Raw genomic sequence first — 25,019 nt, forward strand, 5'->3', positions numbered from 1 at the left:
AACAACAACAAAAAAAAAAACCCCAAAAACCAACCAAACAAAAAAACCCCATGAGAAACAAAGTATTTTCCATTTCTGGTGCTCTTCATTGCCTCATGTAGACCCAAGCTTCGGTCTGGTATTCTTTTTTGCCTAAAGACCTCAACATTTCTTGTAATGTGTCCTCCCCATCAAGTCTGTCAGCTTCTGTTTCTTTGAGAGAGTCTATGTCTCGCTGAGTTTCCTCTGGCCTGGTGGGGTTCTTCCTGAGCCCCTATCCCGTAACCCGTGTCCCTTCATTGTCTCCTGGCTTGTATGCTCTCATCGGCTCCTGTCTGCAAAGTGCCTGTTCGAGTCTTCCCTCCCCCACGCTTTACCACAAATTCTAATGTTTAATTGATGTGTGTGACTTCTTCAAATATTCTGGACGCAAGCCTTTTGTGGGCTCAATGTGTCTCCCTCGGCAGCTTCCCTTCGTTCTGTGGCCGTCTTAATGTCAAATGTATCTGTCTTTGTGGCTGGTTATTTTTGCGTCTTGCTTAATAAGAAATCTTCCCAACTTCGCGGACAGCCGTGCACTCTTCTGTATCATCTCCAAAAGCTTTAGATAGAGTTTCGGTGTGTGCTGTGAATTGGAGTCAGATTTCACCTTCCCCAGAAGGTTCTTCATGTGCGCAGGCACCATTCACTGGCCCCACGGCTCTGCAGCATCACCTCAGGCCTTCGACTGTGCCTGTGGCCTTTCTTTTCTATTCTGTCTTTTTGTCAATCTTAACGACTACTGTTTTATGGTAGATCATCATATCCAGGAAAATAAGTCTTTCCATCTTGTTCTTCCTCAAGGGGTTTTTGCTGTCCTTGGTCCTCTGTACATGCCGTTAAATTTGAGAACCAGCTCATCAGGTTCCATCAAAAACAAAAACCTGCTGGAGTTTGGATGGGGTAGGGGTTAGCTGTCACTTCCTCCCACAGCTTATCTAATTATGTTGGGGAGCACGGTGCTGCAGGAGGAGTCTGGCGGGCTGGCCCTGCCCCCCATCCATTCCCTTGAGATTGTCCTGAGCCAGCTGTGCCCGTCCTGCTCCTCGACTTCTCAGCCTCCCTGCAGTGGAGGCAGGCATAGGACCGAAATTCTCTCCTTTCTGCCGCTTTTGGACTCAGCCAATATTTTGCACTTACTCCTTTCTCTCTTTATTAAGTTTGAAAGTTACACACTGCTTCTAGCCTTCCGGAGGGCTCAGTACTGAATTACCAGGTCTGCTTCACGTAGCAAAGTCTAAAGTTAATTATCTTTCCTCTCCTTCCAGAAAGTATTTATGCCCTTTGGGTTCTGACATTACCCCCCCCAAAAAAAAACCCCTCTTATGCATTTTAATTCCACCTGTTAAAAAAAAAAACAAAAAAACTAAAGGTATCTCTCTTAGTATGAACCACTGTCTTCAGGCTCCTGTTGAAAAGCAGTTTGTCTTTCTGTGCCTCAGGCTTCTTGCAAGATTTTCCTCTTGCCATCTGCTATGCTCACTCTTACGCTGATGTGTCCAGTGTAGATTTCTTCTTCTTACTCTTGTCTGGGTTTTGCTGGGCTTCCTGAAATCCAGTTTGGTGACAGATCTGGTCTCTGTCTCTTCAGAAGGTTTCTTCTGCCCTCTTCTCTCTTTTCCTGTGGGACCTCTGCTTAAATGGGGGTAAGCCCTCCTCACTCTTCTCTGAATGCTTTCTCAACTTTCTTGCACATTTTAACATCTTTTTGATCCTCTTTGCTGCCTCCCCCATGGTTTCTTCTTCTAACCTACTTCCAGGCCATAACCCTCCCTTGGTGGTTTCAGAGCCACCGTTAACCCGGACATTACATTCAAACAATGTCTTCATAAAAAAACATATACTGAGCATTATTGTCTTATAATCTGAGCTTTGGTAATTCCAAAAACGTGAGGACTTTGTGAATCTGTTTCTGTTGGCTCTCATCCATGGCGGTTTATTTCCTTATGTTTTTAATTGCTTTTTACCGTGTTGTGTTTTGCTCTTGAGAACCCGTCTGGGAGGATTCGCCATGACGGGGATGAAAGTGCTTCTGCCAGGCACCTGAGTGGAGGCTCTGTCGTCCCAGGACCACCCGAAATCACGTCCCCGCTCCAGGGTCCCTGGACAGCCCTCTCAGGGTGACCCTGGGCTGCAGCTCTGCCAGAGAACCAGCCTCTGACAGGTTCTCAGGGGCAATTTTCCCCTTGGGGTTTCTTCCACGATGTGGTCAGCACCACAGCATCTTCCCCAAGACCCTCTCCTTTATGAGGGGTTGGGATATGGACGTGGGGACAGACTCCCTGATGCCCTTCAAGAAAGCCAGCTCTCAGTTGCTGGCCAGGGCCATGGTCAAGGGCTTCCAGCCGTCAGTCAGCTTGGTCACGCCCATTCTTGGGGGTCCACACCCAGTGATGGCAGGAGGCAGAGGCACGAAGGCCGGGGCTGTCAGCCCCCCGCTCGGGTGGGCCGCTTTAACCCATAACTCATAACTCCCAAGTTAGGACTGCATTGTAGCCCTAATCTTGTTTCATTCTCTCCCTGAGAGAATCTCAGCAGGGGAATGAACCGAAGCTCCTCAGCTTTCAACAGATAGGCTCCATAAAGTTCCCCTATTCATTCCCTAATATATGAGGAATCAGAAATACCTTTTTAATTCTACTTTTCCCCCGTGCTTATGTGTAAAGTGTGGTCTCATCAATGCTTTGTTAAGGAAAACCCCTCACCTGCAATAAATTCTGGTCAGCTTCACACCCTTTATTATATCTTAAGCACCCTTAACCCATTGAGACCATCCCAATTTAACAAAAGTTAATTGGTAGATAGATGCCTCTGACCAGATCATTGGACATTATCCCAGTTGCAGTAAGAGGACGCACAAACTAGATCCAACTTAGAACCCCTGTTCCTGCTTTCTGCTGCTAAACCAAGCCGTAGCATCTAGTGCCAGAGCTGCAAGGATGCTGCAGAGACGCTTGCTACAGTGTCCACAGGCGGCCATCTTAGTCTTAGTGCCGCTGAGATGGGGGATGGTTTCCCCCAGGAAGCCTACGGAGCCCAGCGGGCCCTCGGTTTGGATGTGTTAGCCGCCATCTTCTGCGGTGACCGTCGGCATTCGGAGCAATCCTTCCACCTCAGGAACGTAAGACAAATGAGCATGTGGGGGAGTACTTGTGAGGAAAGCAGACCAGCACCACTGGGCAGGCCCTCAGGCCGACCCCAAGTCCGTGCGCGTGGCACACGGCGAATGTGAATGGCTCTCTGTTATCTGTAAGTTCTAAGTGCGTTCACTGAATCCAACTGTGAATCCGTGTCTTTTCTATCTAAGCAACTACATCGGCGTATAATTTCCTAAGTCACTAATATGCTTTAGTTTTGCTCCCAAACCACACCATGAGCTGTGTGGTGTGGACCCCAACCTACGACCCCCCGCAGTTGCCAGGGTATTGCAAACGCTCCCAAGGCTGAAGGAAGCCACCAGCGAGGGCCGCCCGGAAACACAGGTCAGCCTGGCCCGTCTGCCACGGTGGCCGAACTTCAAGGCCGCTTCCCTGGGGAGAGGGATGGCTCACCTTTTATCTCAAATGCAGAGATTAATCGGACTCCCAAGGCCATGGCGACGTTCAAGAGCAGACAGAAGGCCATCTTTTGGAAGTGGGTCCTCTGGGGGTAGCTGAACATGAGATAGAGGGATGGGAGGTAGGTGAAGGAGCAGAGGATGCCTCCGGCGGCAGGTGCTACCTGGACTGTGGGAAGACACGACAGGGCCATCAGCCACGCACGAGGTGACACAAGCCCCTTCCTGCCACGGAAGTGGGCTGGCGGTGTCTGCAGGTGCGTCAGCATCTCAGAAGGGAGGCAGCCTTTTTCAGAATTTTGCACTTGGACTATGGAAAGACTGAGGGCATCTGTAAGGGCACAGACAGTGCCTCCTGCGGTCCGAACCCTCTCCTTCACCGATGTGGCACGTGCTGCAGCCCCGAAGCCAGCACGTCACCCACAGCTGCTTACTGAGCCTTCCTGCCCTCCCTGTTTCCAGAGGAACCTGAGGCCCAGCCACAGTAAAGACGTTTGCCCCGCGTCATGGAGAGAGTAAATTACGGTCAGGGACTCGGGTTTTCCAGGCTGTGAGCCTGGTGGCTCCGGATTGGGAGATGAGCTCAGGTGGAATGCTGACGTTCGACTTCCAGGAAGTCGAGAGAGTAGGGCTGGGGCCGTGAGGATTGCATCCATGATAGAAAGAGCCCCGTTGAGGCGTCCGGCGGCCCTGCCCCAAACCTGGCTTGAACCTGGTATGACTTCTCTGAGTGTCAGGTTCTTCCCCTGTAACAGGCGTTGAGAACTGCTAACGTTTACTAAGTTCTTGCTATATACCAAGTACTGTTCTCAGCACTTTACTTGTAATACCCCATTTAATCAGGAGGCCTGCTTCTCCCTCTCCCACTCCCCCTGCTTGTGTTCCCTCTCTCGCTGTGTCTCTCTCTGTCAAATAAATAAATAAATGGAATCTTTAAAAAAAAATTCTTTGCATCAAAAGACAACCCACAGAAGGGGCGAGAATGTTTGCAAATCCTATCTGATGAGGGATTAATATCCAAAATACATAAATAACTCCTACAACTCAGCATCAACAAAACAAACGATGCAAGTGAAAAATGGGCAAAAGACTTGAACAGACATTTCTCAAAAAAAAAAATTGGAACCCTCATGTACTACACTCTGGAAATGTAAAAATGTTGTAGCTTCTTGTAGAAAACAGTTCTTTGGTTCCTCAAAAAGTTAAATAGAATCACCATATGACCCAACATTTATACTCCTAGGTATATGCCCGAAGGAATTGAAAGCAGACTCAGACGGGCACTTGTACACGAATGGTCACAGATGCATGATTCACAGTAGCCAAAAGGTGGAAACAACCTGGTGTCCATCAGCAGATGAATGGATAACCAAATGTGGTCTATCCATATGATGGGATATTATTCAGCTAAGGAATGAAGTGAAGTAGGAGTCCCAAGTGGCTATCCAGCTGTCCCAACACCATTCCTTAAAGAAACTATTCTTTCCTCATTAAATGGTCTTGGCACCCTTGTCAAAAATCAATTGGCTATTTGGACTTATTTCTAGACTCTCAATTCTATTCCATCAGTCTGTATATCCATCCTCATGCCAGTACCACACTATTTTGATCCCTGTTGCTTTGTCTTTGTAGTAAGTTTGAAACCAGGAAGTGTGAGGCTTCAACTTTGTTCTTTTTCAAAATTGTTTTGGCTTTTTGCAGCCCCTTGCAAATCTATATGGATTTTAGGGTTAGCGTGTCCATTTCTGAGAAAAAGGCATCTGGGATTTTAATAGAATTTCAATTGAATCTCTAGATCAATCTGGGGGAATATGAACATCTTAACAATATTAAGTCTTCCAATCCATGAACATGGGATGTCTTTCCATTGCATTAAGTTGTCTTTGATTTCTTTCAACAAGTCTTTTATCTCTTTGGGAGGATTTATTCTTTTTTTTTTTTTAAAGATTTTATTTATTTATTTAATTGGCAGAGAGAGAGAGAGACAGAGAGAGAGGGAACACAAGCAGGGGGAGAGGGAGAGGGAGAAGCAGGCTTCCTGCTGAGCAGGGAGCCCGATGCAGGGCTCGATCCCAGGATTCTGGGATCATGACCTGAGCTGAAGGCTGTCGCTTAACCAACTGAGCCACCCAGGCACCCCTGGGAGGATTTATTCTTGGGTATTTTATTTTGGGGGGTATTTTAAGTGGAATTGTTTTCTGTATTTCTTTTTTGGAATGTTCACTGCTAGTGTATAGAAACACAACTGATTTTTGGGTGTTGATCTCTAGCCTGAAAACTTGCTGAATTCATTTAATTGCTCTAAAAGTTCCCATTGTGGATTCTTTAGGATTTTCTCTATATAAGATCATGTCATGTTTGAATAGAGAGAGTTTGCTTCTTCCTGTCCAGTTGCATGCGTTTTAGTCCTTTTTCATTCTTAATTGCTCTGCCTAGAACTTACAGTACAATGTTGAGTAACAGAGGGGAAAGTGGTCATCCTTATCTTTTTCCTGGTCTTAGGGGGAACACTTTCAATTGTTCACCATTGAATATGAAGTTAGCTGTGGGGTTTTTGTAAATGCTCACTCTTGGTCAAGATAATTCCTTTATATTCTAGTTTGTTAAATGTTTTTATCATGAAAAGTACTGGATTTTGTCACATGCTTTTTCAATATCAATTGAGACAAATAAAAGTGAATAAAATTGTGTTTATTTTTTCCTTCATTCAATTCAAGTGGTGTATTATATTTACTGTTTTTCATATGCTGAATTATTCTTGTATTCTTGGTATAAATCCCACTTGGCATGGTGTGTAATCCTTTAAATATGCTGTTGGACTTAGTTTGCTAGTATTTTGTTGAAGATTTTTACACCTCTATTCATAAGGAATACTGATCTGTAGTTTTATTGGTCTCATGTCTTTTCCAATTTGGGTATCAAGGTAATGCTGGCCTATAGAATGAGTTTGGAATATTTGTGTTTTTATTTTTTAGTTGTAAGTTTTCTTTTATTTATAAGTCTCTCATGATATACATTACTTGCAGATGTTTTCTCCAAGTCTGTGGATTGTCTTCTCACTCTCTTGATGGTATCATTTGAAGCACATAAGTTTTTAATATTGATTTAGTCCAATTCATCAATCCTCTTTTTTATGACTTATGCTTTTGGTGTCATGTCTAAGAAAACACCATCTAACCCAAGATCACAAAGATTTATGCCTGGATTTTCTTTTAAAGGTGTTGTAGTTTTAGCGCTTACCTTTGGGTTTATAATCCACTTTGAGTTAATTTTTATGTATGATGTGATATAGAGGTCCAACTTCATTCTTGTGTACATAGATATCCAGCTATTCCAGCATTCTTTGTTGAAAAAATTATTCCTTACCTGTTGAATTCTCTTGGCCCCTTCATCAAAAATCAAGTGATCATAAACTCTGATGTTATGTGGTATATTTTTGCTTTCACTTGGGACTCTTGCCTGCTATCTGCTTTCCACTCTGGTCTTGCTTTATTGTGCTTCTGACCTCGTTGGTTTTGTTTTTTCTTTCCAGCCCTCTGCTTATTTCTTATGCTTGACTGCAAAGTCAATTTTTTTTGGCTTCAACCTTTAGCACTACATTAGCCTTAGCTTTCAAGCATCCTCTGATAGTCATGCTCCCAGGTCCCCACATAATTCTCTTACTTGACAGCCCCCCCCCCCCGCCGCCATGCTTGTATTGAGGATAATGGAGAACTCGGTATAGAGTTCAAATCAGGAGATGGTGTCCAGGCCCAGTCAACCTCCCAAAGAACCCACTCCCACACTGGTAGAGTCGGTATTTGCCAAAGCCCACATATTAGAACATTAGAACATGATACTTAATGTAAAATATTCACAAATGTATAGAGTAAACTGCCTGGCTTCATTTATAGCACATTTTGATTTTTCCCCAAGTTCTTGTAAGCCCTCTGTTTGTCACCAACTACTAGACCCGCCCTCCATGAATGTTTTTACCTCTGCCTCTCTATTTGAATCAGCAGTCCATTCTCCCACGCTCTGACTTTGACCCCATTTCCTGTTATTTTTGTCCCTAGTAGTTCATTGATTCTACCAATAATTTTAGAGGGAACACCCCTCCTGATAGGACCAAAGTCCCAGGAATTCCGGTCTTACTATGGTGTCTCAGAAGCCATCCTATCATTGTGCCCAAGTTCACAATCAAGACCTGGAAAACTATCTGCACTGATGCTTTATCCCTCATTTCCTTCCAAGTTGGGACTTAACCATTTGCATCTGTTTGAAGTGACATTTAGCAGCCAAACAAAGCAGAAAAAGACGTACATGAGATGGTTCCCTAAGCCTTGGACAGGGAATGGAATGAGTCTACTGCTAAAGTAACCATAGAGGTGAAAATTTGGCTTTGGAGGAATAATAATTCATGCTGTAGGTAACTTGAGTAGCAGTGCTACCAGAAACAGAAGCAATAACGCCCTCCCTGACCGAAAATTGTATCAGGACTCACCTCTCTGGAAGAATGTGCTGATCATGAATGCAAAGAAAATTGTGGCAGTGGCAAAACACAGTAGAAAAATGAATATCAAGCTAGGGTCGCTGTTCCTGAACACCGTCACACCGTGCACCTGTGTTGCAGTCATAGACACACGTCGTTTTTACATGGAGAGAATGAAGAGAAGGCATTCTCTACCCGTTAACAATGCAGAAATTAAAAAAAAAAAACTTTACAAGATGATCCTAATTAAACAACAGAGACAGATTTTTTTTAAGGCAGACGTTGATCCAGTGTCCACGACCATTTACAAATGATGCTCAGTCTGTGTACCTTTTTTAAAGAAAGTGTAAGTCCGAATTCAGTTTTTGACCCAGTGTGAATCTTTTTGGCTTTAATGAGAGAGTTTATCCCATTTGTCATCGTCACTATTACAGAAGACTATGGTATTCCTTTGGGAAGCTGACATCTCCTCTTTTTAATGCTTTCTGGCCATTTTCTTTGTTTTATGTGTTCTGCTGTGTGGTCTGGGTTTTCTTCCCTTCCCTTATCCAAAGTGCCCCAACTTTGGTAATTTAGAAGGCAAATTTTCATACATCCACATGGTGGATTATAATTTAGTCATTAAATGAAAGTTAGCAAATCGGAACACCGAATTTCAATAGCAGCGTAGAAGGAAAATTTAACAAGGTAGCACGGGCCTGAGAGAATGTCCTCATCTCTTACAAAAACTGTTTTCAACTATCTGTAGAGTGTAAAATTTGCAATGTTTTAAAGTTTATGAAATACATCTCTTGGAATTCCACTTCCCTAATGAAGTTAACTACGCCTGCGTCCAGTCCTCGCAGAGCTGGGAACGGCGGGAGGGCAATCTCCCGGATGGTGCGCGTTCCGCGCCGGATCCCCACAGAGTTTCAGTAAGCACCACCCCGCATCCACCTGAGGGTTCCCAGGTGCTCATCACTAGCTGTGCTCTCCCCAGCTGCCGAATCTCAGCACCGCCACCCACCCCTCTGCACAGCCAAGCACATCCTGAGGGCCCGAGACACGTACCTGCGTGAAGAGGACAGTCATGAAAGAGACGACCATGAGGGTGGAGATGAAAAACATGGTGAACCAGGCAGCCCAGTGTTGCCAGTTGTTCACTCCCATCATGCACATATACTCCTAGGGAAAGCAGAAGAGCCGGCTGTCTTACCACGTTGGGTGCAGACGCCCATGGCAGCCTCGCAGACTGCCTCCGGCAGAGCACGTTGTGCGCGCGAGACCACGGAGCAAACCGGACACGGTGGGTGAGGCCAAGCAAGGTCGAGGGAGCCACCGGCAGGCTATTTTCTAGACACAGTCATAAGAATCAATCAAAGGGGAAGAAATTAGCAAAAGGTGAAGAGAGAAGTCACGGGAGAGAGCGGGCAGGGCCCCGGAGCACAGAAGGCAGAGAAACTCGTGGGATCAGCCTTATGTTCTGCTGGGGCTCCCTGGACAGTGCTCCCGGCTGCAGCAGCAAGACAGCGAGCTACTCCTGGGGGTCATTCCCCTCCTTGTGCATTTCTCAGGGAGTCATTCCACAAGCATCTCCTGAACAGCCACCATGGGCAAGCCCCAAAGCAAGGACTCATGTCATCACAACAGATGGGGTTGCCTGAGTGGCAAGCAGGTCAAATGATGGAAGAACATCCACCTTCCAACTCACCTTGGATGTCCCTCTGACAACTACACACCTCTCCCCTGCCTTAGCCTCACTCCCACTCTGGTCATTTTTCATTAGTGCTCCCGCACATCCCGGGTCCCGGGAGAGGCATGCATCCCATGCCAGTGGGGCTACCTTCAGCTTTTTCTCTTTCTCCAGGACAACAGAATTGATGATGATGAGCTGGATGCAGATGAAGCTGAGCATGAACAGAAGAGGGAACTCGTTCTGAAGGATCAGCAAGAACGTGTCCTGGATGTGGGCTCCATGCGGGAACCTCTTCACGAGCACAGCGAGGTCCTCGAACAGTTGGGTCATCACATTGTGGGCGCGGTGCTGCACGATGGCCTTGTCCAGAGCATGCTGTAAGGTCAGGAAGCCTGCCTTGCTGTATCCTGCATGAGAACACAGCGGACACCAGGTGTGAGAGACCCAGAAAGACTGACACAGCAGGACACCTGATGAATCAGATGCTTGTTGCTCGCGATTCGTGAAGACACACCAACAGTAGTAGGACGGGCTCTCTCGAGTCCACCTGTTGCCATGTGGAATAAGGAGCAGAGTCGCCACGGGCCCCCCGTGGCTGTGATGGCGTCTTTTATCAGAGAACAGGGCAAAGGTGTCCTGAACGCACAAAACAAGGGATGTCCCATACAACACTCTTGCGTGGTGGGGCCACATCTCCTCCACTAAGCACTCAGGCTCCAGGAAAAGGGTGCCCGCTCTGCACTTCTAATTATCCAGGACATATGAGATGGTTAAATTCAAAGCACTTGGGAGACCACAGCCCCCCTCCCTGACTGTGACTGTCTCTGAACTGTCACCGCTGTGACCCAAGGGTTATGGGCATCAGATTTTGCTGCCAAACCTCAAAAACCATCTTGACCGTAAGCAGCCCTTGTTTTGATACAGCGTAGCCGGTGGGCTGAGGTCAGCTTTTGGGAAAAATAGGTTGAAGGGCAAAGACGCCAGGCCCCGGGATCTTTTAAGAGATAATGGCCCCAGGAGCACCTGGGTGGCTCAGTCGTTAAGCGTCTGCCTTCGGCTCAGGTCATGGTCCCAGGGTCCTGGGATGGAGCCCCCGCATCGGTCTCCCTGCTCCGCAGGGAGCCTGCTTCTCCCTCTCCTGCTCCCCCTGCTGGTGTTCCCTCTCTCGCTGTGTCTCTCTCGGTCAAACAAATAAATTTTAAAAATCTTAAAAAGAGAGAGAGAGATAATGGCCCCACCTTCAAGCGCAACAGAGGGTTCCTGGCCCTCCTTGTGGGCAGAGCCAGGGTGGGGCACGCAGCAGTGAAGTGGAGGTGACCAAGGTCTCCCAATGGCCCACCCCTACACGGACCCCCAGATCCGTGAGGATGAACACGAGAGGAACACGTTGACACTAAAATCCCGGGAACTGTCATGTGGTGTTGACTGCGGGTAAGAGAGTTTCCTCTGCAGAGCGGCTGGTACCCTTTCTAAAATCACACGAATCTATGAGCCCTCGGTTTACATTCCCCCTCGCTGGACTTGCAGGCCCAAGGCTCCACGTCCGCTGTGCACTCATCCCACAGTGAGGTGCAGCTTGGCAGCTCAGTTTCCTACGAGCAGCTCGTTCCCTGCAGGGAGGCCTCCCTGAACCCCCGACAAAGAAGGAGCCCCAAACTCTATAGGGATGTAGGGAGCGTGCGTCCTTCAGGAGAGGAGAACGGGTGCCCCTGCTGTCCCGCGGCTGCTCCCCCAGCCTGCGGGAAGCTAAAGCAAACGTTAGTACACACAGGCGCATGAAAAGGAACATACCCTCCTGGTTCCTGTAAAATACTTCCATCCTTCCTTCAAGCAGTTCAGTATCAGTACAAATCAAACGCTTAATTGCTGCTTTAACTTCCTCTAGAAGGAAAGCATTTTACCCAGTGACACATTTCTAAATGTAACTCCCTCAACCCCTTCTGAAAAGTTCGGGACCAGGTGGGCGCACACAGGGCCACGCACACGGGCTTCCTCACCAGGGAGTCCCCCGTCGAAATGTCCAAAGGCCAGGGGCACTTGGCTCGGGTTTGGAGGATAAAGGAAGGATGTGCCCAGTCTTCCAGCTTATCACGGTATGTCGTCACCTTCAAGGTTAAGGAGTTCCTCTGAATGCAGCTCAAGCGCAGGTGGTATTTGATCTGTGGAGGATAAAGGGAGGACAACCTCGGTCATAAGATCCTAATGCTCAGAGAGGACCCAGGACAGAGCAGACCCGCGCCCGAGGCCAGCTGGGACGGCAGGGATGGCTGTCCCCTCTGGGGAGCACACGCTGGTCTGCCACCACCATCCTGGGAGAGCCCCCTCGAGGAAGGCAGCGTTTGGGCAAGTCACTTGACCTTCTTGTCTTGGTTTCCTCGTCAGTAAAGTGGGGAGGCTGTTAACAGCGCCCATCCCAGACATACTGCAGGATCCAGTCGGATGACCCCTGGGTGTGCCTGGCATTCCTACGTGCTTGCCAAGTGTTGCTGGTTGTTTATAAACAAGTCTGCCTCCGGCTTCTAACGCCCCAAGCAAGTTCTGACAATTAATCTTTACGCGATGGTACAGCACCACACCAAAGCTTTCCCACCCCCAGACAGGAACCACTGCCAGAAAGCCCTACCACGTTTGAGTCCATGCTAGTCATGGTGGCAACTAGGACCAGTCCTTCTGGAAAACGCCTCTCTTCCCGGCTCTCTCCTGGGCACAGACTCATTTAATGCTCCAAGTTAGGAACTACTATTAGTCCCATTACACTGGTCAAGAAACTGAGGCCCAGAAAGGCTAGCGCCCTTCCCACGGCTAGACAGCCAGTGGCTGCGGAGCGGGCACCCAGTCCGTAATCAAGCAGCTTGCTCGCGTAGCCCTCCTCCCTCGGCAGGAGGCTCCCCTGCGCAAGGCTTCCCTTGTAAGGAATTGGAGAACAGGAAGGGGCCCCCGGGGCCAGGTTGTAAGAGGTGAAGCCTGGAGCGTTTGCTTACCTCCTCCGGAAGTAAGACAGGGCAGTAACACAGGACAACAGAGGGGCAGCTCAGGTGAAAAGACTCCCTCGCGGACTCGCCCCTGGGGCTGGGCAGCGCCATCAGGCTGTTCCAGAAGGGCCGTCCTTACCTCCAGCGGCAGGGGCTGCTTGCTGTCATTGAAGTAGTGATCCAAGACAATTCCGGCCCACATGTAGAAGGCTTTGGGGTCCTGGATTATGTAACTTTCAAAGACAAGCACCGAAGAATAGCCTAGAACTGCAGAGAGAAAATCCAGTCGGCAAGGGGCTGGCGGGAAGGCCTCCGCTGCCCGCCCATGGCCGTCCTCCCTGAGCAGGTGCAGGGGCGCCCGCTTCTCGGCTGAGGGGCCACAAGCCTCACTCACTCCCTCGGCTGTTTTGCAAACATGCGAGCACATGGCGGGTGGCCGCAAGCCACGCGAGGAAGGAAAGCACCGGAACCCACAGTCAGCGCCACACTCCTCTTAGCAGGAGTCATCATGGGACCGAGGGCAGAACACACACTGTGACGAGACAAGACGTGAGTCGGAAGCAATAAGGCGGAAATAAACGTTCAAGGGGCGCTTGAGTGGCTAGGTCGTTAAGCGTCTGCCTTCGGCTCACGTCATGATCCCAGGGTCCTGGGATCGAGCCCCGCATCAGGCCCCTTCTCAGCGGGGAGTCTGCTTCTCCCTCTCCCTCTCCCCCCGCTTGTGTTCCCTCTCTCGCTGTGTCTTTCTGTCAAATAAATAAATAAAATCTTTAAAAAAAAAAGAAATAAACGTTCAAGACCTCGATCCCAAGAAAAGATAAACTGCCTGAGGTGGGATCTTAAGGGAAGACAGAATAGAAATGTTTTCTTCTCTGCGGAGGCCACTGAGGGGTCCCTGGAAATGGGGTGGAAACTCAGCCCAGATGCAAAGCAAATGTTTTGGGAGTAGGAGGGCCACCTACCAAGAAAGGCCCAAAGCAGGCAGGAGGGCTTCTGACCCGCAATGTCCTGCTGCAGCTTTTTAAAAAAATATATTTTATTTTAGAGAGAGAGAAAGCACAAGCAGAGGGAGCAGCAAGCAGAGGGAAAAGCAGACTCCCCAGCGAGCAGGGAGCCCGACACGGGGCTCGATCCCAGGATCCTGGGATCGTGACCTGAGCTGAAGGCAGACGCTTAACGACTGAGCCACCCAGGCGCTCCTCCCACTGCAGACTGATCTCGAATTCATCCACGCAGCTCCGTCTGCCTGCATGTCTCCCCTCCGCCCATCCACTTTCTCCTAAATGTCTGCGAATACCAGGGGCTCCAGTCTCTCTTCCAGAGAACAGCCAGAGACGGCTCTTCTAAAACAAATCATGTAACTTCTCTTCTTAAAAACCCTCCCACGGCGGGCGGGCTTGGGCAGGAGAAGGAAATCCAGGACTTGGACAAGGCCTTCGAGGCTCCCGCAGACACTCCGACCTCACTGGGACCACTCTCCCCACTTCCTTCCTCCTCGCCCACGGCTGCCAGCTCCCCGACCCTTCGGCGACCCCCCTGCTGGCCGCCTCGAGTCCTGAGGTCACCCTCCCACCCCGCATGGCTTGTCCCTCACCCTCACGGCTTCACTACCATATCACCTCCCCAGAGAAGATTTCTCCGTTGTTTGTTTCATAACCTCACATTTGTGAAAGATACAACTGAATTGGAATGGTATTTCAGGGCGCTAGGCAAGCATGAAGCGCAAAACAGCGGTCCTCACACACGTGGCCACAGAGGGCCTTTGAAAGAATTGTCTGCACTGAGTAGCGCTCCGAGCTAGGAGAGGACTGCCCTTTCTTTCCACTTTGTACCTTCTGTGTTACTGGAATACTTTTACAAAAACACATAGTATAACTTTGGAAAATCACTCCACATTTTGTGGACTCCATATCTTGAAAAGCTGTATCTCCCTAAGTGCATTACTCCATCCAATAAATACGTATTGAACAGCGAGTGTGTGCCAGGCACAGAGTAGGCCCAGAACAGACAGACACGGGCCTCTGCCCTCTGTGCCCAGCAGGTGCGGCACAGAGAGCCGTTAGTGGCCATGTGATGAAACGTGAATCAAAATGCTGTGAGCGGAGCCAGCAGGGCTCCAAGAGATACAGAGGCACAGGTGAGAGACCTAAACCCAAGCTGCCTGCTCTGCTCAGCACCATTGCAGGGCTAGGAAGGCACAGCCCTCGGGAGGCGTGTGGGGTGCAGGGGAGCCCAGAGAGGGGCCTGCCTGGCTCGTGGGGTGCAGGGGAGCCCAGAGAAGGGCCTGCCTGGCTCCCCATGCAGTGGAAGCCCAGGAGGGGCTGAGGCACTAGCTGGCCAGACCCCACTGACCTTTGAGAGATCTTCCTGGATCCACACAGAGACTGGACTAGAAGGGGTCAAGAAGAAAAGCGAGACCAGTCAGAGCGCTAATTCAGAATCTCTCGTCTCCGGGGGGTGTGGCTGCAGGATCAGAATGGGCTGCTCTCCCCCAGCGACCACCTCTGCAGACTTTTTAGGATTTGGAGACCCCACATTTGGAATCACAACCATAAGCACCCTCTGGCAAAGGCCTCCAACTTTGGAGAAATGCCCTCCCTCCATACCCGTACCCCATCTCTGTGTCCCACCTTCAAACTCAACGTCAAAGGATTTCTCCACCATTTCCATGATAGCCTTTAATGTTCTGCTCTTGGAAGGGATGTACACTAGCTGGTATCTAGTCTGCATGGGGAAATAGAAGAAGTCTGGCAGCAAACTGATGCTGATCACAAGGTAATTCAAAGGAGGCCTTTTTTGGGGCAGACTGTTCAGGCGAAGATACATGACGATCGTGGAGAACAGCAGTGGCGCCAGGATCTCCAGCACGGTGACCAGGGTCTTCCGCTTCTGCAATGGAAAGGAAAGCGGGTGGTAATCCAAAGCAGATCACACGTGTTGAGTCGCCAGGTGGCAAGGCTTCCTTGTGAAAAGCCCTCTCCCTCCCGCAGCCTCCCTGCACAATAGAGAATGAGCTAGATGCCACCCCGTCCGACTTTTCCACGCATAAGCGGCGAGAAACCAGTAACAACGGTGAGGGCTTCAGTGATGACAGTCTGCAGAGTTCCAATGGGAACTGGCCGTATTTGCAGAGAGGGGCCCCATTCCAAGTAAAGTTGATTTTTTCTTTAATCTGTTACTAGAACCCAACCTAACTTCAACATCCAGTCCCTCCCCACAAGACGCCACTGCCCCCCCCCCCCCCCCCCCCCCCCCCCCCCACCTTCAAGATGAAATTCTTCCACAGAAGAAGTTTCAGATTCCTACCCATCGTCATGTTTCCCGCTGAGGAAGGCGTTACCAGCCCTGGCTGGGAAGCAAATGGGGCGAATGTCACGTGTCGCACAAAACTGCTCCTGGGCCCTCCGGGAGCTTTCAGAGCACTCTTCCTTCCTTGTGGCTGACTCCGCCTCACCTGCCCACCTCTACACACCCCTGTGCCACAGCAGCGCTGACCCTCCCCTGCAGGTGACCTCGCTGGGTTGAAATGCATGGACACGCGGATGACTTCTGCATCTCTGTCTACAGCCTCCAACTGCCTGGTGCACCTGCCGGGTCTGCAGCGGCGGCAGGGCTGGTGCTGGGAGCAGGGGCCCAGCCTCAGGAGGGTGAGCACGTGCAAAGAAGCCCTCCCCGGCTCCTCCTGGCTCCCACCTCTGCTGGGACAGGCCTGGTTGTGACCCGCAGGGGACAGAACTGGCTTCTGCTCACAGCCGTGCTCACCTCCCTGGAGCATCATCCCCACGGAAAACACCTGTTGCAGTGAGGCCTTTCTTGCAATCTTCCCTGTTCATTTTCCTTCTTAGCCCTTTTAAACCACTGAACATGCTATTGATTACTTACTCATTGAATCTGATTTCCTCTAGAATGCATGCCCCATGAAAGCAGGTTTTTTTTTTTTTTTGCCTGTTTTTTGTTTTTGTTTCACCACCAAGACCCTGGACTCAAGAGCAGGACCAGCAGGTGCTGACCACTCTGTAAATGTGGGCCCCATAAATCAAGGCATTTACGGGGCCCGCAGCAAGTGTCGGGTCGCGCCTGTGAGGAAGGACACGCTTCCCGGTATCACAGGCTTCGGCTTTTAGCTCCCACCACCATAAGATTTGCACTTCCACAAAGACGTTTTCCCGTCAGTGAAAGAATGGATGGATGCATTTTCCTCTGGCGAAAGCCTCTCTGACATTGCCCATTAGGAACTAAAGGAACAGTGTTGTGAGCACACTGAAGGTACATGTCATTATTTTTTTTAAGATTTATTACTTTGAGAGAGAGCGGGAGAGAGCGGGGGGGGGGGGCGGGGTGGAGGGAGAAGCCGACTACCCACGGGGCTCGATCCAAAGCCTCTGGGCCCGTGACCTGAGCGAAAACCAAGAGTGGGATCTTAACGGATGGACGGAGCCACCCAGGCGCCCCTGAAGGTACACTTTAAAGTGCCTCATTGTGTGATGTGAATTTCACCTCCATAAAAAAAAGAAGAGTGAATACAAGACACGTTTATATTAGTCAGCCTTTGCTGTAGGCTCCTTACCCGACAAACCACCCCAACCACGGACGTTTATTTCCTGCTCACAGCTCTGCTGCCTCCTGGGATTGGCTGGACTGGTCTTTAGGTCTAGTTATGGGCTGAATTGTGCCCCTCCTCCCCAACTGCTGTGGTGAAGTCCTAATGCCCAGGACCTCAGCCTGGGACTGCTTTTACAGGCAGGACCTTTCCAGAGGCAGTGAAGGCAAAACGAGCCCGTGAGGGTGGCCTGACTGTGCCCTTACTGTTAGAGATGTGGGTGCCCAGAGGCAGCAGGGGTGCCGGGCACAGAGGAAAGACCAGGTGAGGACGAGCCAGGGGCAGCCACCTGCAAACCCAGGGGAGGATTGAAATGGCAGGAAAAACCAACCTTGCCGGCACCTGGATCTTGGACTTCCAGCCTCCAGAAATAAATTTCTGTTGTTCCCGGCACCCAGTCCGTGGTATTTTGTTAGCGCAGCTGGCTTGGACGCATACAGGCCTGTTCTGCATGTCTCCTCCCAGCAGGAACATGCTGTTCTCACAGCAAGTGGCCAAGCCAAACCACACAAACGCATTTCAAGCATCTTCCCACACACGCTTGCTAACCATTCCAATATGAATACAACAGGGAAGAAAACTCTGCGTGCTCTAATGGGGGGCACTGCTGACTCACATGGCAAGGGGTGTGGGCATAACATTTAATACAGGGGGAGAAACAATACCCATGTGCCAAAACACCCAACAGTGAGTTCCTCAGAAGCCGGTGTTAGAATCTTCCAGCCTTAACCCACGCCATGCAGATGAGGAGGTATTTTGGCTCCTTACTGGCCCACCACAGATTAAAAGAAAAAGCGCCCAGACCATGAGAACACAATGGTTTTCTCCAACCACACTTATGGTTCACTGGAATGGGACAGGAAAACAGAGGAGATGGAGGTTTTCATACTGAGCATCTTTTAGAATTTGTGATAACACAGGTAGGCTGTTTCTCTTAAAAGAAAGTTTATTTCAATGTTTGTGATGTACGACAACCAGCAACTATGTGTTGAAGGCACTGTGTCCAGGGCACCTGAGTGGCTCAGTTGGTTAAGCGACTGCCTTCGGCTCGGGTCATGATCCTGGAGTCCCGGGATTGAGTCCTGCATCGGACTCCCTGCTCAGCAGGGAGTCTGCTTCTCCCTCGGACCCTCCCCCCTCTCATGCTCTCTCTCTATCTCATTCTCTCTCTCAAATAAATAAATAAAATCTTTAAAAAAAAAAGGCACTGTGTCCAGCCACAATGCCATCATCAAAAGATCCGTCCGTAATAGGGGCGCCTGGCTGGGTTCATCGGTGGAGCGTGCAACTCTTGGTCTCGGGGTCGTGAGTTCAAGCCCCATGTTGGGTATGGAGATTACTTCATAAAAAAAAATTTTTTTAAAGACCAGTCAGTCATAGAGCTTGTCTTCTTGGAATTCAGTGGCTTCAAACAAGCCTAGTAAGGGAAATAAGACGTACGAAGAAAACAGGATAGTATCAGGTAGAAAGCATGAATCAGCAGCAGTACACTTGGGGAGGCTGGGTGCCTCAGTCGGTTAAGCGGCTGCCTTCAGCTCAGGTCATGATGCCAGGGTCCTGGGATCAAGTCCCACATTGGGCTCTCTGCTCAGCGGGGAGCCTGCTTCTCCCTCACACTCTCCCTCTGTGCTTTCTCTCTCTCTCTCAAATAAATAAAATCTTTAAAAAGGGGTGCCTGGGTGGCTCAGTCAGTTAAGCATCTGCCTTCAGCTCAGGTCATGATCCCAGGGTCCTGGAATCGAGTCCTGCATTGGGCTCCCTGCTTGGCGGGGAACCTGCTTCTCCCTCTCCCTCCACCTGCCCCTCTGCCTACCCTTGCTCTCTATCTCTCTGTCAAATAAATAAATAAAATCTTAAAAAAAAAAAGAAGCACTACACTTAAGGGTGGCCAAACTGACCGATGAAACACAAGTCCAGGAAGAGACCACAGGTACACGATCACCTGATTTACAACAAAGCCGACAGGCAGGACAGGGAAGCAGGGTCTTCCCAAGGGGTGGATGGCTCGGGGGCCAGCTGGCCGTCACTATGCGAGACCACGTGTCCTGATTCCTGCCTCCCACCACATACAAAATTCCAACTTCAGATGATTGATCTGAATGTGAAGGGTAAAGGAAATAGGAAAACATGTTTTTCCTATTTCCTTTACCCGTGACCTTGAACTAGGCAAAGCTTTCTTTTTTTTTTTTAAGATTTTATTTATTTATTTGACAGGCAGAGAGCACAAGCAGAGGAAGCGGCAGAGGGAGAGGGAGAAGCAGGCTCCCCATTGAGCAGGGAGCCCAATGCGGCCTCGATCCTGGGATTCCGGGATCATGACCTGAGTCAAAGGCAGACGCCCAGCTGACCGAGCCACCTAGACGCCCTAGGCAGAGATTTCTTAAACACGACTCCAAACCGCTAAACATAAAGAAAACTTGGGTAAACTGAACTAGGTCAAAATTAAGGAAATCTGTTCCGCAAAAGGCCCAGTAAGAGAGCAAATGCAACCCAGAATGAGCAAAGCTATCTATAAGTCACTAAGAAAAAGACTTCCCAAAAGAAAAATAGGAAGAGACTCTCAGTTTCCCAAATCGCTGATAACACATGACAAAGTGCTCGACCTAAATGGTTGTCAGGGAAATGCATTGTAATGCCTCACCGTCACACTGAGACAGATTTCTGCACAGGACGGTCACTGGAGGGCAGTCTCCACACCTTCTGCAGAGCGGAGGAGGCCAGCAGGCTGAAGGGGTGGACACCCTGGCCCTTCCCACAGGCACAACAGGCAGACTACAAACCGTCCACCTCAAGCTCAGGCATGAGGACAGCAGGCAGACAGGTCCCAGGTAAGCAGGATACTCCATTTATGCTGTATTTGGGAAAACAAATGACCAGGATAGAAAAAGAGAGGAAAAAAAGGGGGAGGGGGCCCTGAACATAAGCAACCCAGCAACTCTTCAGAATTTCTATGAGAGTGTCACTGCTGGCCCTTTGAGCCGACGCCCCCACTTCTAGGAGTCTGATCCTCAGGTGCACCTGTGCAAGCATGAGCTGACACACTGCAAGTTTATGCAGCACATCACTGTTTATAATAGCAAAGGAGTGTAAGCAGCCTGGTACCCACCACAGGGGATTCGTTATATAAACCATTACATATCTAGACAACGAAGTAATATGCATCATAGAAAAAAAAAGGAAGAGCTCTATGTCCTGGCTGCCTTCTGGAATCTGTAGGATGAATGTGAGACAATAAATTCCTGTTGTTTGGACCACTCAATCTGTGGTACTTGTTATGCAGCCTGAGCTGAAATAGAGAATGGTATGTCAGTCTGCACAGGGCTGTGTGTGTAAGGGGGCAGGGGGAGTGTGGGAAATCTCTGTACCTTCTCAGTTTTGCTGTGAGCCTAAACTGCTCTTAAAAAAAATCTATTTTTTAAATAATTTTTAAAGGATTTTATTTTTAAGTAATCTCTATACCCCACGTGGGGCTCAAACCCACAACCCGGAGATCAAGAGTCACATGCTCTACCGACTGAGCTGGCCAGGCGCCCCGAAAATCTATTTTAAAAAAAACTGTTTTGACAAAACTGTATCAACAGGAAAATCCATAACCCTAAGCCTCCCTGCATTATTAAATCAGAAATTTTAAAGCCCACAAAAATTAAAAAATCCGTTAGGAATATGTGTGATTTATAAAAAAGATTTATTTATTTGAGAGAGAGCACATGAGCAGGGAGGAGGGGCAGAGGGGGAGAGAATCTCACGCAGACTCCCCACTGAGCACAGAGCCTGAATCCGGGGTCCATCTCACGACCCTGAAATCATGATCCGAGCTGAAATCCAGAGCCAGATTCTTAGCCAACTGAGCCACCCAGGTGCCCCTGTGTAATTTTTTTTTAATTACACAGAACACGACGGGTTAAACTTGTTCACAGAACGAGGTGTGTGCAGTGATGCGGTTGGGCAAGCTTCTTATAGGACATTAGCATCTTTGTCACCCATGTTAGGGATGTCAAGGGCATGTGTGAGGCTCTTAGGTTAATGGCCCTGCTGTTGACAAAGGGAGGAGAGGCAGGACCTCCTTTCCTGATTACCTAGGAAAATAGAAATCACCAAATCCATCCTATACAGGAAAGCCAGATGTTGTCATATGCTTGGTCTATGCACTGATGCAATTACAGGTATTTTTTTAAAATGCTACAGCTGAGGTTCTGGCCAGAGAAGGATGATTGGTAGAGAGCCTTTTCCACTGAAAGAACAGATTCTGTAATGTGTTTTCTAAACTCTGAATTTCTCAGAAACACAGATACTGTTTTATAGCAGAGAGTTTGGATTAGAAAAGAGCGAAGTACTAATAGGTAAGCAAATAAAACACTGAAAACACATAACCCACTAGCACACTGAGCCAACACAAAAGGGGAGCCAACATACAGATGCATTAATCAATAATTAAAAAGGAAAGTAACCAATCATGCACCGAAATTTAGCTGTTTTCTACAAATAACTCTTTGCTCATCAATTGTCCACCTGCCTGGGGTAGATTGATTACCTAGGAAAATAGAAATCACCAAATCAATCCAATACAGGAAGAGATTTTTATTTTTATTTTTTAAGATTTTATTTTTTTTTATTTATTTGAGATAGAGTAAGACAGAGTGAGAGAACACGAGTGAGGCGGGGGGGGGGAGCGGCAGAGGAAGCGGGAGAAGCAGACTCCCCACTAAGCAGGGAGCCTGACACAGGGCTCGATCCCAGGACCCTGAGATCATGACCTGAGCCAAAGGCAGATGCTTAACTGACAGCCACCCAGGCACCCCCAGGAAGAGATTTTTAAAAACCTAAATGTTTCTGCAAATAAACTGTGAAGAAATCCAGAAAGTTGTCCAAGAGCCTACAAAGCAGGACAAGCGCAAATAATGCAAATGGGTGAATTGTTTTCAACTGCAAGGAACAGATCGTTCTGATGCTATTTGAACTGATCCATAAACGTAAAGACAGAAAATGTCCAGTATTTAAAAACCTATTAGCATAACAGTGATCCCAAACTCTGAGAAGGCTAACATTTAAAACCAACCAACCCACCAACCAAACAAAAAAACTACAACTCATTCTCACTGAAAAGACAGATCAGCCCTTGATGAATCCAGAGGTACACGAAAGGAATAACACACCATGAACGAACAGGAAATCCACCCCAGAAGTATAGGAATGATTCATTGTTTTCACTATCATAAGATGTTGTTGTAATTCACCATATTTATTGATTGAAAGATTCAAAACATATTATTGTGTCAATAAATTCCCAAAAGGCATTTGATAAAATCCACCATGTATTCTCAGATCTCTTTTTTTTAACCTTAGAAAAAGACTTGCCTATAACATACTAAAACTGTATATATATATATGTATGTATGTATGTGTGTGTGTGTGTGTGTGTGTGTATTACCATGTAGGGCTCTGTGCTCAGCAGGGAGTCTGCCTGAGATTCTCTCACTCCCTCTGTCCCTCCCCCCATTCACCTGCACACACACACACTCTCTCTCTCCCTTTCAAATAAATAAATAAATCTTAAAAAAGAGAGAGCAAGCAGTGGAGGGGTGGAGGGGTGGAGGGGCAGAGGCAGAGGGAGAATCTTAAAGCAGGCTCCAGGCCCAGCCCAACATGGGGCTTGATCTCACAACCCTGAGATCATGACCTGAGCCAAAATCAAGAGTCGGACACTTACCGACTGAGCCATCAAAGTGTCCCTGGGGAGACATATCTTTGCATAGGAAGAGTCAATACAAAGATTTTAATTCTCCTAAATAAATCTACAAATTTTACATAGCACCAATAAAGATTTCAACAAGATTTTTAAAAAACTGATTCAGAAGTCCACATGAAGCACAACGGTGTGAAATAAGGCAAGAAAATTCTGAAAGAGATAACAACCAGAAACTATCCAAATTTTTTTTAAAGATTTTATTTATTTATTTGAGAGAGAGGGAACACAAGCAGGGGGAGTGGGAGAGGGAGAAGCAGGCTTCCCGTGGAGCGGGGAGCCTGATGCGGGGCTCGATCCCAGGACCCTGGGATCATGATCTGAGCTGAAGGCAGTTGCCCAACGACTGAGCCACCTAGGCACCCCAGAAACTATCCAAATTTTTAAATTTGTTGTTGTATAACTTCATTAATTAAAAAAATATCATACTAGGACAGTCACAGCTCAATAAAAAAAGAATTTATATATATACCAAAGTATACATGGGAATTTAGTACGGGATAAAGAAAACATTTCAAATTAACTGAATATTATCAGTAACAGTACTGATGTCTGTATGTTCAAAAACCTGGGTGAAACCAATTCTTTGAAAGACATAAGCTACCAAAACTCACTCAAGAAGAAATAACCTGAATAGTCCTATACCTACTTGCATTATATTCATAGTCAAAAACATTCCAAGACAGAAAACCATGACTCAGATGGTTTTATTGGCAAATTCTAACAAACGTTTAAGGAAGAAATAATACTAATTCTACACAATCTCTTCCACAAAATAGAAGAGGTGGGCTACTTTCCCAACTCCCATATTATGAGGTCAGGGTTACCTTGATATCAAAGCTAGACAAAAACATTTCAAGGAAGACATATAAAAAAATAATAAGGCAAGAAGAAAAGTGTTGCTACTCTCAGATGTCATGATTTCCCCAAGAAATAATAATCCTAAAAAAATAATTCTACAGTTGATAAGTGAGTTTAGCAGGGTCCCAGAAGTTGAGGTCAATATACACAAATCAGTTGTATTTCTATATACTAGTAAGGAACACGTGGAAACCCAAAGTTTTTTCAAGGTAGCATTTGTGATAATCCCGATAAAATGAAATACTTAGAAATAAATCCAACAAAATATGTGCAGAATCTAGACAAAAGAACACTAATGAAAAATGAAAGTTTTCTTTTTAAAAAATGAAATAAGTGGAAAGATATACCGTACTCATGGACTGGAGAAGTCTGTATTAAGACATCAGTTCTCCCAAACTGGGATCACGACCTGAGCCGAAGGCAGACGCTCGACGATCTGAGCCACCCAGGTGCCCCTGGAACACTGTCTTTGAACCCTGGCAAAGCAATATGTTATCCCATAAAAAAAAGAGCTCCATTGTTCTCATGAGTAGATATATATTGCAAAAAAAAGTTACATTCAATTATTATATTGAATGTTGCTAATAAAATTTTTTTTGGAAATGCGTCTCATATAACAAGTATGTGTATGATACCCTGAATTTTGCCTCTTGGCGTGCAAAGCCTAAAACATTTGCTATCCAGCCCTTTATGGAAAAAGCGTGCCAAAGCCCGGACTAAAAGATCAAAGATACACATACGGACCAATGGAACAGAAGAGTTAAAAAATAGACCTTCACAAATATGGTCAATTTTCGACAAAGGTGCAATTCAATGGAAAAAAGAATTATCTTTTTATCAGAGGTTGGTGGGACAAATGGAATCATGGATGGGGAAAAATCCACTTTGATCGATACCTCAATCCATTATACAAAATCAGTTCAAAATACAGCATAGACCTAAGTGCAAAACCTAAAACTCTAAAACTTCTAGGAATAAAAAAAAACTCTACAGGAGAACATCCCTGTGACCTTGGATTAAGCAAAGTTTCCTGAGATATGACACGAAAAGCATAAAAGAAAAATTGGTAAGTTGGACTTCATTAAAATTAAAATCTTTTTCTCGGCAAAATATTAACAGGGTG

At 47.5% G+C, this 25,019-nt stretch overlaps 1 protein-coding gene across 1 annotated transcript in view; it reads right to left on the reverse strand.

The window, feature by feature from the left end:
• LOC112828197 (ATP-binding cassette sub-family A member 17-like) overlaps positions 1 to 25,019 on the reverse strand; it is a 72,863-nt gene that overhangs the window by 44,819 nt on the left and 3,025 nt on the right. Inside the window, 9 exon segments of the mRNA XM_025877105.2 lie at positions 3,570 to 3,743; positions 8,058 to 8,175; positions 9,096 to 9,209; positions 9,868 to 10,127; positions 11,718 to 11,792; positions 11,795 to 11,879; positions 12,832 to 12,959; positions 15,323 to 15,581; positions 15,955 to 16,041. Coding sequence (XP_025732890.1) covers positions 3,570 to 3,743; positions 8,058 to 8,175; positions 9,096 to 9,209; positions 9,868 to 10,127; positions 11,718 to 11,792; positions 11,795 to 11,879; positions 12,832 to 12,959; positions 15,323 to 15,581; positions 15,955 to 16,008 — 1,267 coding nt within the window. The 5' untranslated portion in view covers positions 16,009 to 16,041.

This window comes from Callorhinus ursinus, unplaced genomic scaffold (genome assembly GCF_003265705.2).
Source record: "Callorhinus ursinus isolate GAN/ISIS: 27379988/994484 unplaced genomic scaffold, GSC_fseal_2.0 scaffold13, whole genome shotgun sequence".
Classification (NCBI taxonomy): domain Eukaryota; kingdom Metazoa; phylum Chordata; class Mammalia; order Carnivora; family Otariidae; genus Callorhinus; species Callorhinus ursinus.